This window comes from Monodon monoceros, unplaced genomic scaffold (assembly GCF_005190385.1).
Source record: "Monodon monoceros isolate NGI ecotype Baffin Bay Population unplaced genomic scaffold, NGI_Narwhal_1 Super_Scaffold_18, whole genome shotgun sequence".
Classification (NCBI taxonomy): Eukaryota; Metazoa; Chordata; class Mammalia; order Artiodactyla; family Monodontidae; genus Monodon; species Monodon monoceros.
In genome coordinates this window covers 45,147,496-45,165,649 of record NW_021703774.1, presented here as the reverse complement: position 1 = coordinate 45,165,649, position 18,154 = coordinate 45,147,496, and the positions used below count along the sequence as shown (strand labels likewise).

General features: G+C 42.7%; 1 protein-coding gene across 1 annotated transcript in view; it reads left to right on the top strand.

Annotated features, from left to right (window-relative positions):
* Positions 1 to 232: 232 nt before the first annotated feature.
* The window catches only part of RGL1 (ral guanine nucleotide dissociation stimulator like 1), a 141,129-nt gene continuing 123,207 nt past the window's right edge, over positions 233 to 18,154 (top strand). The window contains exons 1-2 of the mRNA XM_029226907.1: positions 233 to 398; positions 1,363 to 1,473. Coding sequence (XP_029082740.1) covers positions 372 to 398; positions 1,363 to 1,473 — 138 coding nt within the window. The 5' untranslated portion in view covers positions 233 to 371. The remainder of the gene's footprint in view (positions 399 to 1,362; positions 1,474 to 18,154) is intronic.

Here is an 18,154-nt window from a genome sequence, read left to right as displayed (position 1 = left end):
TAGTTGTCTGCCGATCACTATCAGAGCTGGAGAAATCACTGTGCGCTAAGCTAACTTTATCCATGGGATTTCAGAGACGGAGAGTGTGCTCCTAAGCACAAACAGGAAAGCCTGACATCACGGAGCGGCGGAGTGGCGTGGGGAGGAGTCTGCGGCGCCCTCGCTCGCTCGCTCGCCGCGCTCCCTTTGTGGACGAGTCGCGCGCACCGGCGGCGGCGGCGGCGGCGGCGGCGGGCGCGTGTCTGTGCTGGGTGCGCGGCGGCCGCGCGGGGCCGGGGCTGGAGGCGCCGTGGCTGAGCCGGGCGGGGACTGCGTTCGCCTGGGAGCAGGGCGCATCATGCCGCGTCCACACACCGGAGAGAAAACTGAGAATGAAATTGCTTTGGCAAGCTAAAATGGTAACGAGAACTCTCTGCCTTCTCCCGAGGCTGCTCTGGTGGGGAATCTCCTCCCGCTTTCTCTGGGCGGGTTTTGGACTCACTCGGAGTGAACGGAGCAATCCGATTCCAGACTTGAGAGCTAAAGCTTTCTCCCTTGGCTTTCTACGCCTTCCTCTCTGCGTGTCTTCTCCCTTTAAGCCATACTTTCTCAGCAGTTGCCTTTGGTGTGTCTGGGCAGATGTGTGTCAGCAAAGGAAAACTTTTAAGGCAAAAGGACTGTGAGTCTGGGTGAACCGCGGAGCGCTTCTGTGTCCCAGCGGCTCTTTAAACAACACAAACTTCGAGTTTAGGGAAACCCAGGGGGGTCGCTGCACACAGTTGACGTGTTGCTTTTTCTGCACATGCCAGATTATTTGACGGGAATGAAAACTTTCTACCTCCCGCTAACTTTGTGGGTTCCAAAACAATAAGAGGAGAAAAAGACATGCGAAGCATTTCACTCCAAAGGAGCGAGCACTCTTGGCATTTTAAACACTTGTTTGTGGCAGAGTTTAAAATGTACTTTGCTCGAATAACGGAGCCACTTATAAAAGGACAACCTTTTTCTGCAAATGAATTATTTTTCCTCTCACTTGAGGAGGAAAAGTTAATCAGGACTAAACCCCACTTTCTTTAAGAAGAAGAAGAAAAAAAAAGACTTTAAAAAACTATTTAAGATATGTGAGTGAGTCTAGGAAAAATAACTAAATGGAAAAGCCCGGGGATCCTGATATCAGGAAAGGGCTGGGGGCCAAGAAAATCTCAGCATTCCCTCTATCGCAAATGTGTCTTGTGTTCCTCTGATTGTAATATTTATTTTGAACAGCCCATCTTATGCCCTGAGTGCTGTTGTAAGCAGCAAAGCAGCTGGGATAGATTGTGGTTAGCGGAGAGGAAAAAAAAAAAACCTCTTTTTCTTTCTCTTTGTCCCATCTCCTGGCAGAGCTCGATTCAGGACTGGGGTGAAGAGGTAGAGGAAGGAGCTGTGTACCATGTCACCCTCAAAAGAGTCCAGATTCAACAGGCTGCCAATAAAGGAGCAAGATGGCTAGGGGTGAGTAAAGCTGGAGAGATTGTGAACTTTGGACTTGCAGTGTCTCTCGTTCTGTGAATATCATTATTATTTAGCAGAGGCAGGCTTTTTTTTTTTTTCTTCTTCTTCTCTTTTGGCCTTAAAAAGGAAACCACCAATGACCAAGTGCTTGCACTAGCAGTACCGGTCTCTTTTTGTACTTGCTGTTTTCCAAAGCATCTCCCTTAGGTTTATCAATAATTCAGAACCTCTTAGAAACATCTTGAGGTATTTGACAAATATAGTGGGAGTGGAGTGGCAGAAAGTGACACAGAGTAACAGGACCAAAAAATAGCACTGTGTTAGACGAGAGCCATTTTGCCCAGATGGCATCCTTTTCTCTCTCTGTCTTCCCCACTCTTGATGCTGACAGCCCCTCTCCTACTCCTGTACCTTTACCAAGTACCCAGTGTGCTCAGGGGACCTGACATTCCAAATCTGCCTCCTATGGGGGATGGCAGATTTCCCACTGTTCATCCTTTCCAGAGCCTACGAGGAGGCAAATGCATGCTTAGTGCCCACGACTTCATGAGTAGAACGCGTAGAGGGCTGGGTCTTTGGAGAAACACAGCTTCCATAAACGAGATTTTTTTCCACTGAGATTTTAAAGTGATGGGTGAGATCATGTGGGTTATTCATTATCTCCTAATGGATGCTTCAACATATCCCAGCTAAAGGGGATGTGAGGAATGGAAAACTCGGGCAAACAGCGCTGCTTGGGCAAACATCATCATGTGGAAGAACGAAGGAATTCTTCATCTGGAGGTAGAAGTAATCACCAGAGAGCAGTGACAGATGACACAAAAAGCCTTGAGAAAAGAACATAGTGGTAGGCGAACAGAGAGGATGGAGTGTGGTTTCACCTGGCCTTATTTTGCCCATATTGAGGCTTCACAGCTGATGGGCTTGAGAGCAATGAAGATTATGCACTGGCATCCAATCTTTACTGGCTTTGGGTTTCAGAAAATTCAGTTTTTTGAGCAGAAATCAAAGGTCGGGTGTGAAGGAGGACAGGAAACAAAACTACCCTGGACTTTGTGTTAAGACTAGAGGCAGCACGTGACTTGCAATTCCTGGAGTTTAAGGCAGGATGGCCAGCAGCAGTGATTTCCTCTGCCATGGGTCTGCTGGGCTGCTGACACAGGCGTTCACTGCTTTGGGCTTCCCCAGCTGTTTCAAGTCAGGCCCTTCATGCTCCGTACTTGGGGTTGAGGTATCGCCCACTAGGGCGGTAAATTGTTAGTGGCATCTGCAGGTGTGCTCTGGAGAAGTCGGAACCTTTCCTTTGAAAACCTGAGGTCTTCACTTATCCAGTAGGTACCTTACTTGGAATATGATTTTGAAGTTAATTAGGTGTATCACCAGCCAGACCTGATAGGAAAAGCAGAACTAGAGTTCTGACAAGTCATCATTTTGTTTTTGGTGGTTGTATTTATTGCATTTTATTTAAATGTGGTATTGATGTGGTTTGGCCTGAGTATTTCAAAATGATTCACAAATTCTGAAGCAGCTGCCTTCAAAAAGGTCATTACATTTTCTGATGCCAGGTTGTTCCTCTTTTATAGTAAGACTGATGTTGCTTGGGCGACAGTTTTAAGTTTTTGGCCAAACACAATAGCGGTGAATGAGTAAGTCATGGAGAAATGGAGGGGTTAACTCTGGAGGTCCCAAACACACGAAGTATGGTTCATTTAGATGCTCCCAGTTATTTAGTTATTCTCACTGACTGTTCCGTTCACTGGACTCCTCTTCTCTCCCCCTCTCCCAGAGTTCTCATATTTATACAGATTTCAGAGTTGGTTCACCCTGGATTTAGCGGTAGAACTAAAATATCAAGAGGGAAATATGTAAAAAGATTGCTTCTAGTTGATGGAGGAATCTGTCCTCAGAAGCCAGTTCCTAGGGACTCTCCAACCCAGATCCCCCTTGTTTTCTTATCTTAGGTGTCCTGTTGGGAAGCACTGTTTTTGTCCTTGGAAATTCCAGATTTAATTAAATGTGACTCAACCAATCAAGCCATAGCAATTACAAAGCCTTTCTCTTTAGGCCGTGAGTGGCTTCTCTATATTTGTTTTTCCAGTAACCCTTTCAAAATTCTTCAAAGCAACCATTTTATTTAGTGACTTATTGTTGAAATATAGTTGACGTACACTCTGATGTTAGTTTCAGGTGTACTGCATAATGATTTGACATTTGCATTAGCTGGGAAGTGATCACCATGATAAGCCTAGTAACCATTTGTCCCCATACAAAGTTATTGCAATATTGTTGACCATATTCCTCACGTCAGAGCAACTGGTTTTAGAGTGAACTAGAGACTGAAGTGAGGTGAGGGTATATCGAAATATGACAACAATTTCTGAGGAAGGTAGTATTGTGATTATCTCTTTCTTTCCACATTAGGAATAAAGGTCCAGAGAGATGAAATTGCTTGCCAGGGTCACACAGCTAGGAAGTGGTAGAGGCTGGATTTGAACCCAGATGTTTAGTTCCTTGCTGTTGGGAGCTGCCTGGGACCCTAAGGCTGTTTCCATAGCGGTGGAAGAGAACTTCAACTCAGAAGAACAAGGATGCTTATGATGTACTTTCCCCCCTAGATACTGCAGCTGCTGCAAGACTTGAGCGACACACCTTTCTTTTCTTTATGTTTTGAATGATAACTTGAGCTGCAAATTGAGACATTTGTTGTGAAGATGTGTATCTGATGATAAGCTCTCCGTCTTGAGTGTATAAAGCGTCGTACACCAAAGACGTGTGAGCTTATGTAGCACCTGAGGGTGGGCACGACTCTCACTACATGTCAAAAAGCCTAAGTGACTGAGTACCATGTTTGTAGTTTCTAGTACTCAGATCACAAAACAATTAAGATCCAGTTTGGGAATGATAGCAAAATAATTGCACATCCTTAGATGTGAAGTATCATACAATCCAAAAACATTTGGGACATTCTTTTTTGTTTTGTTTGTGAGATTTTGTGTTCAGTTGATCTTTTGAAGAAAAACCCTGTCTTTGATCGTAAAATATTCAACCAACTACCAGGCTGGACTTACTGGTACAGCAGCTGCATCTTTGTGAGGTTATGTTGGGCAACTTTGAAAAACTAAATATTATTGAAATACCCAATTTTTCCTTTACAATAACATCTTAGACTGGGATAATTTTACCCAACTATAGCCCTCAAGGAAAAATGGTTCTGATTATGTCAGAGAATCATAAAATCTCAGGACTGGAAGAGACATTAAAAAGTAATTTTATCAGGGCTTCCCTGGTGGCCAGTTGTTGAGAATCTGCCTGCTAATGCAGGGGACATGGGTTCGAGCCCTGGTCTGGGAGGATCCCACATGCCATGGAGCAACTAGGCCCGTGAGCCACAAGTACTGAGCCTGTGCGTCTGGAGCCTGTGCTCCGCAACAAGAGAGGCCGCGATAGTGAGAGGCCCGTGCACCGCGATGAAGAGTGGCCCCTGCTTACCACAACTAGAGAAAGCCCTCGCACAGAAGCAAAGACCCAACACAGCAAAAATAAATAAATAAATTAATAAACTCCTACCCCCAACATTTAAAAAAAAAAAGAAGTAATTTTATCCAACCATTCAATTAGCTTGTAGAAAAATTTCGAGTAATTTTTGGAAGAGCAAATGGTGAAAAGTTATTTTTCTTTGGTCCCAGCATTGTGATTGTACATTGACAATGATGTGTAGAAGCAATTTAAGAAAATACCAGTATTCTCTGGAAGCAGGAAATGTCCCATGTTAGGAGGAATACTCAAATGGACAGAGGAAAAGGATCCCACTGTTAGGGAAGGGGCTTCAGTGTCAAGAGCCCATTTTGCCGTCTTCGGAATATGGCAGCCTCAGGGTTCAGAAAAATGTATCAAACCCAAGATAAAGTCAAAGTGGGGATATTTGTTTCACAGGCAGGATTGGTAGTGCCAGGTCACCTCTGCAAGGTTTGTGGGGAGTGGAATGGTCAGCGGATAGTCACGTGGTTTTCTCAGTTCTGCGCTTCTGTGGCTGCGTGGTCCTTGTGGGGAGGCCCCCAGTGCCTCCCTGCCCTGCGTCCTGTATTTATCACACTATCTCCCACAGAGGCCCTTGTTGGTTTGAATTGAAATACTTGATAGCTGGGAGACTGGTAAAGATAGTAAAATAGGACAGGAGAAAAAAGAATGCATTTAGAAATAAAAGGGACTGGAAATCTGTTATAGAACCCAGTGGGTTATATGAGTGCAGTGGTAAGATAACCACTTGTCACATCTGAATGGAGAAGTTTGACCTCGCTTTGATGCACTATTTGGATTGACTCTACCTGGTGTTTCCGTGGCATTGCTCTCCATATTGCCTTTAAATGGCACATAGTTCCCTGAGTTTCGGCAAACTTCACTTCTGGGAAGCTTCTCCGATCTCCCGAGTCTGGAGGAGGTACCTCTTCTGCGCGTTCCAGAAGCATTCTCTGTCTCTCTCTGATGCGTTTACCTCACTCTGTTGTAATTGCCTATTTATTTGTATTTCCCATTAGACTGTAAGCTCTGTGAAGTGAGAACTATGGCCATCTAGTTGGCAGACACTCAGTAAGTGTTTGTTGAATGAGCGGATCAAGCTTCATGCCTTTCTGCGAGGCAAATATTGTCTTGATAAATCTGAATGTATGGTTGCTCCTCATTTAAACCCAAATCAGCATGAAGATGTTAGCTTATAAAGAAAAGGAGCGGTGCATGGGAGTGAGAAAAACTAATTAGCTAACGATTACAGCTATCTTAACATCCTTTCTGTAACAAAGCAGGGCACAAACAAAGGTAGTGATTATTCATTTTAACAACAACAACAAAATCATGGCAGTGAATTAACTAGACAATCCCCCAGTGCCTTTTAAAGGCGAGCGGTCGGATAGTATTGAACGTTGAAGAAAGAAAGGCAATGCGCAAGTTAGTGTTGGCAAGCGTTACCATTATAAGCGTTACCATTATGTATGGTCAGAGCGCTCAGGAGTGAGGGTTTTAGAACTGTAAGGAGATAAGCCCTAGAGGAGCCCTCAGTTTACAGTCTGTCATCCTTGTTTTCATCTAGGAATACAGGCCCTCGGGTTGCATTATTCCTGTCTATCGGAATGTTTAATTTAGGCTTTAGAAAGTAAATTCCAAAGTTTAGCAACCACCTGTAAATGAAGCAACTGATATATTTTTCATTTTGACCTTGGGAACACGTTTCTAAAATAATCCAATAGTACAGCATGTGGCGTACACCAATCAAGAAAATACGGTCAGTTTCAATTGCCTGAGCTATCGTTATTATGTTAAGTCCTTCACTGCTTTCAGAATCTTTGGGGGTCTGTGTAAGGAATATTTAGCATGTAACCCAAGAACATCCATTTCAGTTCAGCAATCCTGGGGCCACTCAGCTGAGTGCAAGATACATGTCTGCCCCCAGCAAATACATAACAGCGTAACTATGAGTCACATTAATTCCGTATGCTTAAAGTATACATGCTGTTAAATTAATATTGTAAGCATATTTCATTGTTATTTCTGTAAAAGCATAAGGAAAAATTTCCTGGAGTTTTAAATTTAGAAAGAAAAGTAGAGCAATGAAGTCGATACTGTACCTTTCCCCTTTAGCTGGAATTCACCACTGCCCCATCCCACTAATTTTAGTTTCCTTTGTCCGTGGCATGCATATCCTTGTACGTATCCCCCTTCTACGTAATCAGAACCTTGTAGTGACTGTCTTATACATTTTACATTAAAATATGCAGTAATAAGCTGACATAAATAAAACGTTTAAGTTTCTACCAAGATATACTTTTTACAGAAAAAAAAAAGATTTCTGTAAACGAAGCAAGGAAAGTATTGGTTAAATGGGGGGAGATGAGGAATGTAGCTTTATTCTGTGAGAGAAGCTCAGCTTAGCTCGTGTCTGGATTGCTGATGGGTGTGGTTATCCCCACAGAGTTGATTTGGAATCTGGAGTTCGGGGCAGTTTCTGGGTTGTTTGCTAGTGAAACAGCCACTGTGAACTCCCTGGCTCCTGTGGCCTATCTCTGTATGGTTCTGTCATCTGCATTTGAGTCTGCTAACCTCACCTTCGATAGGATTCATTTATTCATCAACAGCCTACTTTATGCCAGACACCACGTTAAATCTTGGGAATCCAAAGTAAAGCAAGACACCCCTTGTTCTTAAGGAAATTTCAGGTAATAGGGGAGACAGGAACGTAAGCTAATTACCATATACTGTGGTAGGTGTGATCAGTGCCGTGTGAGAGATCTGCATTGGGTGTTAGGGGAACCCCAAAGGGTGGCATATAAATCAGATGGGAGTGGGGAGTGGGCACTCCGGGAAGGCTGCACGAAAGAAGGGCCCTTTAGTGGAGAGTTGACGGATGATAGGAGTTAAATGAGGGTGTGTGGGGCACAGGAGACAGGCATTCCAGTCAGAGAACACAGCATGGGGAAAAGCATGGGGGCCAGAGATGAGAGCCCTGTGTGAGGCTCAGCCTGGGGAAGGGGGAAGGGGGAAGGGCCCCTGCTGGAGGACTGATGGGAAAGGAGGCCAGAGAGCAAGACTGGAGCCATGTCTGTGCTAAGCTGTAGAATCTGCTTGGTCCTCAGTGCTCTATAGTCAGCACTAAAGGGGCTTCAGCTGAGTGGGGTGATCAGATTTGCATTTGAGAAAGATGACTGACAGCTGACGGGTGGATGCATCAGGAAGGAGCCGGACTAGGGGAGGAGGCAAAAGTGGTCATGAAGTGAGGAAAGGAATGAGGATCCAGATGAAACTGGGGCAGCGGAACAAAGAGGGTGGACGGGGGAGAGTGCAGGGAGAGGCGGGACAGTGGTGGGAGTGGAGGGTGACGAGAGGAGGCCTGGCAGGCGTGGATCTTAACCACCCTGGTTTCAAAGAGCAGGTCAAAAGCCTTCTGGCTTTCTGGGGTCAGTGCCATCCTCTTCTTATTGGATGAAATGTCCTGGGGACTTCAAGGCAGCCTTGCTCCATGTAAACACTAGCAAATGCCTCCTTTCCTGTCAGCAGGCCCTGCAGACCAGACCCAGGCATGCCTGCTGTGTCCTGTCCAGAGACGAATCTCAGTTCAGGCTCATGAACGGGGCAGCAAGCACTGCTTGCTTCTCAGATTCCAGAGCACTTTGGAGAGCTGGTGGTTTCTGGTTTTTTTTTTTTTTTTTTTTTTCTTTTCCTTCTAAAGTCTTCTGTTTCCTTACAAACTAAACAGATTGAATCTGTATGCCATGGAGAGAGAATAAATATGGAACCCACAGGACTATGATTACAGAGTTGTATTTTAGACAACAGCGGTTACACTTATAATTGTGTTGTTAGGGACGCAAGAAATTTTATGGTTAGGTGTCCTGGTCTTTTTTCCTCTTCCTCCTCAACGTCTTTAAACCCTTTCTGAAACTGTTTATCCTGGGTGCTAGCATTGGTGCTCTTAGAGGCTCACTCTGATTGCTGACTCCACTTGTACAGAAGAAAAAATTTGATAAGATCTAATTCTTCCTTAGTTTACCGCTTCCACAATTTCAGTCTTTCTCTCTTGCACACACACATAGACACACGTACACCATAAATTAAAATGTCTTTTCATATCACATTTTTTAGGATTTGGTGCACCTTTCTAATGTCATCTCATGACCTCTTCTATATAACTGATCAAAGTCTGACTTTGTTATGTTTTGCTTGGTTTCCCTTGTGTCATTATTGTGATTGATTAACTTTCTTCTGTTTAGGAACTGTCTTCAAAAGGATACAAATAGAGGGAGGAATGAAGGAATAAAGGTAGGACAAGACTACATTAGGTAGAAGACACCTTCTTGGAGGAAGCCCAGTTAGTCTTGTGCAGAGAGAGAGGCATGTCATTTACCACTGATCCTTTGGGCTTAACACTGTAGAAATACCTGTGCCTTTTCACCAGTGTGGCTGTGTATTGTGGTCTGATAAATGGGGTTTCTGCCTAGCTTGGTTCCTCAAAGCCGTCTTCTCCTTTATGTCATGCCGTGTATGACTGACTTCCAAGGATAATAACGGTGGTGGTTGGGAGTGGGATGGCGTGTTGTTGTTGGTTCTGTATATCCTTCCACACTCACGGAGTCATTACCCTACATTTTCTAGTATAATTTTTTGTGCCATCTGTGGTCCATTCATTTGAATTCATTTCCACACAGTTAATCTCATCCCATGTTAACTCCCCCAGACATTCTCTGTTTGTTTGCTCTTTCAGCAAGGAATTGAGCAATTCAACTTTCCCCCTTTATTTTGTTTCCTGCCGATTTTAGTACCCATTTTCATCTTTTATAAAAGCAAAGCCAAGGCTGAGTCCTTCCAGCTTCATCATTCTAAAGATAATTTGAAGGCCAGAAACAAAGTGTTTCTGCTAAAAGTAGGATGTCTTTGGTAGGTAATATCAACTGAGGCTCTTGGCAACTTTCTTGGCAGCAGCTCTTTTCTAGTCAGATGCTGTTCTCATGCTGTCACTGCTGGTGACAGAGCTAGAATCTGTGGACAATTTCTGTCTAACAAAAGTACATGTAATGGATATAGGTAAAAATAATTGAAACTGGGTTAGACATTGGCTAAAAATAAAATGCTTTACAGTCATGACTTTTCTAATTAAAATTGCAATACTTGAAATTCTTTATTGAGGTGACTGATACCCCCAAATAGATAATTCAGGAAATCGGAAGCATTGGGTTAGCTTGTGGAGCACAGGGAAAACATTTGCTGTTTTCTATCCAAATGCTGAGTTCTCCTAATGACACAACACAATGAGCATATCTGATGAGCATATCTGTTTTGCAACCTAACCAAGAATTAACAGGGCCCAGAGCCATCAGGGCGTGGCTGGGGTTCTTTCTCCTGGCTGGGGGCCTTTGTAGGAGACAGCACCTCCTATTTGCTCTTTCTTTTCACGGGTGTTGCCAGCAGGAGCGCCAGTTGAGGGAGGTAACCTATACTTTGGAGCCAGACAGGTGTGAATCCAGAGCTGGCCTCTGCCCCATGTGCGGCTACGTGAAGTACGGCTCTGAAGTTACTTAACCTCTCTCAGCCCGAGTTCCTCACCTGGAAAGGGAGGAGATGAGCGGTCCTCTCTGGACAGAGTTACTGTGAGGAGTGAGTTGTGTGTGTAAGGTGCTTGGCGCAGAACCTAGGGTATGGTCTGCCCTCCCTCACTGAGTGGTGGGGCTCTCATCGGGACCCCACCATCTGGGTCCTCTTTGAACCCCATGGTGGAAACTTGCAGAGGCGTGGTTCCGCCCTGGACGCTTGTGGTTGTGTAGAATCCAGACCGCTTGATTGAGACACGGTCTTAGCGAGGCTTTGTGTTCCTGACATCCCTTTCTCATTTTGCACGTCTGGGAGGAAGGGCCGTGGCAGGGTTTAGTAATCCTTGTTTAGTAGAAGTAATATCTATTGTCGTGTTTTCTCTGTCTGGCTGCCTGTACAGTGAAAGATGATGATTGCCTGGGCTCCAGTATTTCGCATTTCAAATTCCTTCAGTTTTCCTGTATAGTTAATTTGTCGGTGTTCTGATTTTTATGCTTTAAAAATATTGTACTAGTTAACAACGGGCTGTATTCTGTCTCCTGTATTTGCCATTTCTGCCTGAAAAATGGGAAGGTAGGAAACAATTTTTCTAAAAATTGCCTGGTAAGCATTATGCTAATCATTCTTCGTTGGGCATAATTTAGGATGTGAGTAAATTGTGTTTTCACAAGTTCAAGTAAAGGTAAAATTTCTCATTGGGCTGCATGTTGATTAGCTAATGCAGTACTTGAGCCCCAAACTAGGACTGTGCTGAATTGCTCCCGAGGTTGTGGCTTTCACAATGTCACAGGACTTTCTAAACCTTCACTTTCATCACCTGTGAAATGGGGATAATCGTTCTGCCCGTGGGTTTTGTGAGGATCATATGAGTTAATGTATATCAAAGTACTTTTTAATATGTAAATTATTATACAAATACAAGGATATTCTTATTGTTATTTAACCGTAAGGCCGTTTTTTTTTTTTTTCTTCTCACCACCTAAGTGCGTGATTGGCATATGGTCTGTTCATTAGTCCTGCCTTTCTTCCCTCATCCCAGTGGGAATCGTTTCTATATTTTTTTCTTCCTACTTGCTGATTACCTAATGATATCTTCATGCTCAGCAAGGAGTAGTGTTTCCTCCATCATGACCACTGTTACTAGTAGTATTCTTGGTGCATTGAAAGTGCAGAGATGGCTTCTCTCAATAGACGGGATGTGGGAACAAATATCCCATACTCACAGGATTCTAAAGACAAATGCAGTAAATATCTTGCATATGAAAACATCCTACTTTCTCTTTATTTTCTTATTCCCTCTCCAGTATGATTTTGTTTTGTTTTGAGATAGTGGCTGTTGATTCTCTTTGATTCTCCCTTTCTTTGGGGGTACTTTTAATTTGTTGCAGAGAAGGATAGTAAAGTTAATGTGCCCAGGAATGGAAAGTGCTTCCAGCCTTTCAGAGCTGCTGGAAAATCAGCACTTGGTTTTAGGCCAAATCCTGATGTGGGACTTGAACTCATGACCTAATGCCATAGGCAAAATGTTACCAACCAGCCCACACTGACCCTCATAAGATGCAGGCATTTAAAATACTTCCTTTGAGTAGTCAGTCCTCTTGTTGCTTTTTGGGTTCTCTTCTCTCTTTCAGCCTTTTCTTGTGGCGCTCCTGGCTTCCCTGTTAGGAATACAATTTTAGTTTTAAGACCTATTTTTCTCACCGTCTTTCCATTTGCTTATTACAGTCGCTTCCTTCTTGCTTTCCATTTCTCCTGTGTGAGTTCCTTGTTTTGTTCCTGTTCCTTCCTGTCCTTCTTCTGGATTAAAAATAGTCTCCGGGGTCTCTGGCTTCTTGCCCACGAACTTGGCCTTTCTTCTATTCATATAGGGTCCCCCCTGACTATCGTAAGATCCTTTCCTATGCTCTCAGGATACTCAGACTCCTGCATCCATTCTCTGTTATTTTTACGCCTGTTCTCAGCTGACTTGTGGGGCTAACTGACCCTCGTACTCCGAGCTGTAATTGAAAAATTAAATCTCTTGCACAAAGATGCTGAATAAGTGATTTGCTCAGGTTAAGTGTTACTGACAGACACTGAATCCTCCCTGCGTGTGCTGACTCTGTATGTGGAACAAAAGAAGGGATCTTACACACTGACTCAAGGCGCTTGTGTAACATCATCTATGTGCAAAGCAGCGGGGCCGAGGTCAGCTGGGCCCAGGACCAGCTTTCACCCATCACGCTGCTTTGGGTATCCTGGAGGGTCCTGCTGCCGCTTCGCTCCCACACAAGTGTTTCTCAGGGAGCTAAAGTTGATTCAAGTGTTTCTTCGTGAACATTCTTTGTTCAGCATTGAAGGATTATGATATTCTTTACAAAAATGACTTTCTATCCATTGTTGACCTAGACAATCCACAAATGAGTGTCTGCTCGAGGGATAAAGCCTTGTAAAACTTTAGATGACTGGGCCGCAAAGTGCTGATGGCAGCAGCTCTGATTTCAGCCCCCATCCCTAACCTGAACTCCCTATTTTGCTAAGAGTTACAGCAACAGGGTTGATGATACTCTTCTATGTGGCAGATGGAAGCTTAAAAGTTTTCCTTCCATCTCTCTGACCCTCCAGCTCCCTATGTGGTTATGTCTCCATTAAAAGAACTAGCCCTATTCTTAGTTGAAAATATAGAGTTGTAGATTTCATCATCCATAGTGAAGTCCACGTTTATATGCAGCTCTGTCCTCCTCCTGTCACTGCATATGCTATTGTATCAGCTTGCAGTGCTTTTCTGTTCACTGATTGACTGATAAACTACTTACCTTTCAAGTCTCAGCTCAAATGTCATCTGTACTCTTCTACTTTCCCTGATCCCTCTTCGGGAATAATTATCCTTTTATCTGGGTCATCTTAGCACTTTAGGAAAAGCTCTATTACAGCACTTGTCACATTGTATCCTTTTTTTAAAAAAAATGTTTCACTTTGCCCTGTTCATTTGAGCTTCTCAAGGGCAGGAGGTAGGACCATCTTTAATCAATCTTCATATTCCCATCACTTGGAACCATGTCCAAGCCATAGTCAGTATTCAGTAAGAATCTTACAAGTTGTTTGACCTAATCTCTATTGTAAAACATGTGTCTTCATGACTTTTTTTTTTTTTGGCCATTTGGTAATGTAAATCGCATTCTTTGAAACAAAAAGGAAAATATTGAATAAATAAGCTAAATCTAATTTGTATTTTATACTTCAACGGATGACACAAGACAAAAAAGGAAAAATGCTGCTTTTGCCTCAGTTTTGTCATCATTGCTTTTTTTCTACACATTTCATGATCTTATGAAAATTGGTTTAACTATTATGGTGACCTCTATAGGTAGAATAACATGGTATTTAAAGTTAATCCATAAGCTTCTTGGTGACATACAGGTTTGAATCATGAGTCAAGGATAGACCTCTGAGAACCCAATCCTGCTTTGGATTCCAAAGTTGTTTTACTTAGGGTTTTCACATATTTTATTTGGTCTCTTATCTGAGGGCTGCAATTTGCTTCAAGCTTGTATTAACCCAGTATCAAACCACTTTGGCTTTGTTCTGTAGAACGCATTTTTGTAAAGGGATCTGACACCCTTTATGCTCATAACCACTAGGGTTATGCACATAATGATGAAGCTGCTTCTCTGAGATTTTGGGGGCAGGCTTGTTGTGTACGGCACTTTCTGGGGTGTGCTCCTCTTACCAGAATTCATTGGCAAGAGGGGATTTTTTAAAAAGTGGCATAAATTATACTCTATTATATAACACAATAGTATCTGTAGACTTTTCAGTTTTTGTTAGTAAAATTCAGCTGCTTTTGCTCTCTTACCCTCTCAAAGTTTCCTCTGCTACGTGGTCTTACATTCTTAACTCTTAAATTTCTACTTCAGGCAAAACGTAAAGCCTACGCTAGAAGTTTTTGGCAGTCCAGCTGTCGTGAGGTGTTTCCCGTCAGACTGTCCCAGTGTAATTGGCTCTGTCAAGGTCAAGTTTTCTGACTGCTTCTGGTCCTTCTTGCCTTTTATCCAAGCATGTTATCCTTACCCTTTTCTTTTTATAGGGATTCAATGGCATACATGTTTGCTTTGGAAAAGAGGGAAGAACCTTTTCAAAACAATATTATTCTTAAAAGAGTGATGCCACAACATTGTACACGTTATTTTTACAAGAAGAGAAAAAATCACCCATAATTCTACCACAGTAACACAGTTCTTTAAACTTTTGCTTTTTATCTTCCAATCTTCGTTCACAGGCACACGTTTTAACATAGTTGCAATCGTGCTATTTATTCAGTTTTTTTTAATCAGTAAGATACATTTTTCAGAACAAATTCTCTAAAAGTTACTCTCTGGTTTGAATCTTATGTGCATTTGTTATATTTCTGATGTCACAGACAAAAGAATGCATTTGGACTTGGAGGAGTTTCAGAGTGATACTGCTTGTTATTAGTTAACAAGCCTCATTTCTGTTCTTCTTCCTTGTGAAATCTCCTATCCTTTTCCAGGCTGTGAGCTTTCACTAGGAGCCTGAGAGTGTGGTGTGAGTTGAGGACGTGTGAGCAAATATGCAGTGCAGTTCAGCAGGGGTGGATGGCTCCCCTCCCTTCTGCTGTCGGGCACCTTCGTGGGTCCTGCTGCTCTGGGGGATGTGGGACCAGAGCTCTGAGGGCTGCACTGTTCAGTATGGTAGCTACTAGCCTCATGTACCTATGGAGCACCTGAAATGTGGCTAGTCTGAATTGAAACGTTCTGTGCGTGCAAAGTCCACGCCAGATTTCGAAGACTTCGTATGCTAAAATACTGTAAAATAGCTCAGTCATTTTCTATAGTGGTCACATGTTAAAATGATAATATTTTGATATAACAGGTTAAATAAAATACATTGTCAAAATGAGTTTCACCTGTTTCTATTTACTTTTTTTTTAATGTGGCTGCTAGCAACTTTAAAATATCGTACTGTGGCTGGCACTATCTTTCTATTGGACAGTGTTGCTCTAGGGCCTTGCCTTTCAGAATGCAGGGTATAGCTTAAGAGTGGGCTCTGAAATCAATTTAGTGGGTTAAAAAATCAATATTTCAAAATTGGAACAGAATGAGATAAAAAATATTAGAATAACGCTGTGAAACTTGTTTTAAATATGTGCAAGTAGGTACTGAGTCATGTGTAAAAGGCATCTTTTCTTTTTACTGTGAATCATGGTTAAGAAGTTTGAAACTCACTCTTCCAGTGTGGTCCAGCTTAATCAATGCATCACCAGGAGGCCTGGTCTGATTTGTAAGAGGGCAGGTTGCTACCGGCAACACCATAGAAATGTTAGGTCTGGTTGGTAGAAGCTCTTCTGGAACAATTCAACCAAACCAGACCCTGCAAGAAAGTAAACCTGAGCGTTGGTGCTCATCCTAAAAGCAGTAGCTCCTCAGGGGACTCCCAGAGTGAAGGGCGGACTAAGAATGGTTATAGTTTTGGCGACCGTCTGGACACGTGTGCTCAGCACTAAAGTGTTCCTTAAGCCCAGGAGAGACTTTCTTTTATCTGATGAGTTGCTTCTTGAAGATGCCTTCAAAATTGCCTCATGGGTGGTGATTCTTTCTAAGAAGGAGAGTGGTTTCTTAAGGACCTTGGAGTCAAGCTGGGTTGGACAAGGGTTCTCTTTGACCCTTAGATCCTCCACCCACCGTGTCCTGTTGAAATCAGAAGAGGCTATACTGTCATCTAGGCTCACACCAGTCCTCTTCCCTCTTGACAGAAAGAAAACATGTCCTTACAGTATGCAAGATGTAGGGGGAGTCACCAGGGCTGTGTCTTTGGCTGGGTTCTAAATAAAGGACACTTAAAGCCACAGAGAGAGGCGGAGATAAGCCTCCAAAAATGAAGTTTATGGGGTTGCTTGTGCCTTGTATTTATTCTGACAGTTGTAAAAATTCTTTTGGGCTGACCCATTTTTCCTTTCTTAATTAAAAAAAAAAAATCTGGCAGGCAAGAGTAAGAAATGTAAAACATGTGACTAATGCTTCAGCTTTTTCTCCTGGAGCCAGATTCTTTAAAATTATACCTTAGACATGCTTGATGTTTTAAAAACAATTGCCCACAAAAGCCACCAAACATTTGTTTCCGAAACTTGTAGACTTAGATGGCATTCATTTTCAGTAAAGAGTCCAAAACACAATATTTAGGAGTTATTGAACTGAAATCTTCTTTGGAGATTTTGCTGTGGTGAATCAGATTACCCTAGGAACTGGCAGAGGGCCAGGCAGCCTTTCGCCTCTTTTGCTTGAGTATTTCCAGTCCTGTTGGTAGTTACCCAGAATCTTTGAGGGAGTTAGACGAAATGATCTCCAAGATCCCTTGTAGATGGAAAGTACTATGATGTCGGTGATGTAGTGGATTGGCAAGCAGGAGCTGTGTTTATGTTGACCTCTTCTTGTTCTGTACCCATCACAAATAATTCACTCTTTCTTTCATTGATTCACTTATTCATTCAAATTTGACTCCTGCTATGTGCCCAGTACTGTTCTTGGTCTCTGTAGGCAGCTCATAGAATTTTTGAGCACTTTTATTACAGTGGATTTGAGGGCCTCCAAAGTTCAGTTCCAGTCTCTCCCTCTCTAGTGTTATTTCCTGTGTCTCACTTTTACATATTCCACACTTTAACCTAACTACACTACTTTCCTGTCCCAGGGTCTTTTTCCCCAACTGTTGCCGCTGTCTGAAATGTCCCCCTTCCCCCTAATCTCCTGTGCAAATCCCAGCCATCACCCAAATTCCAGCTCACATGCCATTTCTTTCACAAATCCACTTCGGTTTCCCAAATGGTGGTAAATTATCCTTTTCTGAGTTCTGTAGCACTTTGTACTTCTCTTGTGATTCACATGTAATCGTATTAGGTTGAACCGTATGAGATTGCCATATTAGTAAGTTAAAAATGGTTGAATATTGGCAATTTTTTATTCTTTTTAATATTAGTGTTCATGTGTGGAACTTAAATTAGGTCTCTTTACACAGGTACTACACTCATGACTCATGTTTACCTAAGATTCCTTGGTCTTTTTAATTTTTGTAATATTAACTTTTATGAAACTCTCATTTAGCCTGTACTTGGAGAGCTGATTTTAAAAAGGTCTAGTTGTAGAAAATATTTATTTTTATTAAATCTAATTTTATTAGTCTTAGCTAATATTCCTGGTTTTTGTTGTTGTTTTTGGTTTTTTTTTTTTGCGGTACGCGGGCCTCTCACTGTTGTGGCCTCTCCCGTTGCGGAGCACAGGTTTTTGTAATATTAACTTTTATGAAACTAAGTCTCATTTAGCCTGTACTTGGAGAGCTGATTTTAAAAAGGTCTAGTTGTAGAAAATATTTATTTTTATTAAATCTAATTTTATTAGTCTTAGCTAATATTCCTGGTTTTTGTTGTTGTTTTTGGTTTTTTTTTTTTTGCGGTACGCGGGCCTCTCACTGTTGTGGCCTCTCCCGTTGCGGAGCACAGGCTCCGGACGCGCAGGCTCAGCGGCCATGGCTCACGGACCCAGCCGCTCCGCGGCATGTGGGATCATTCTGGACCGGGGCACGAACCCGCGTCTCCTGCATCGGCAGGCGGACTCTCAAC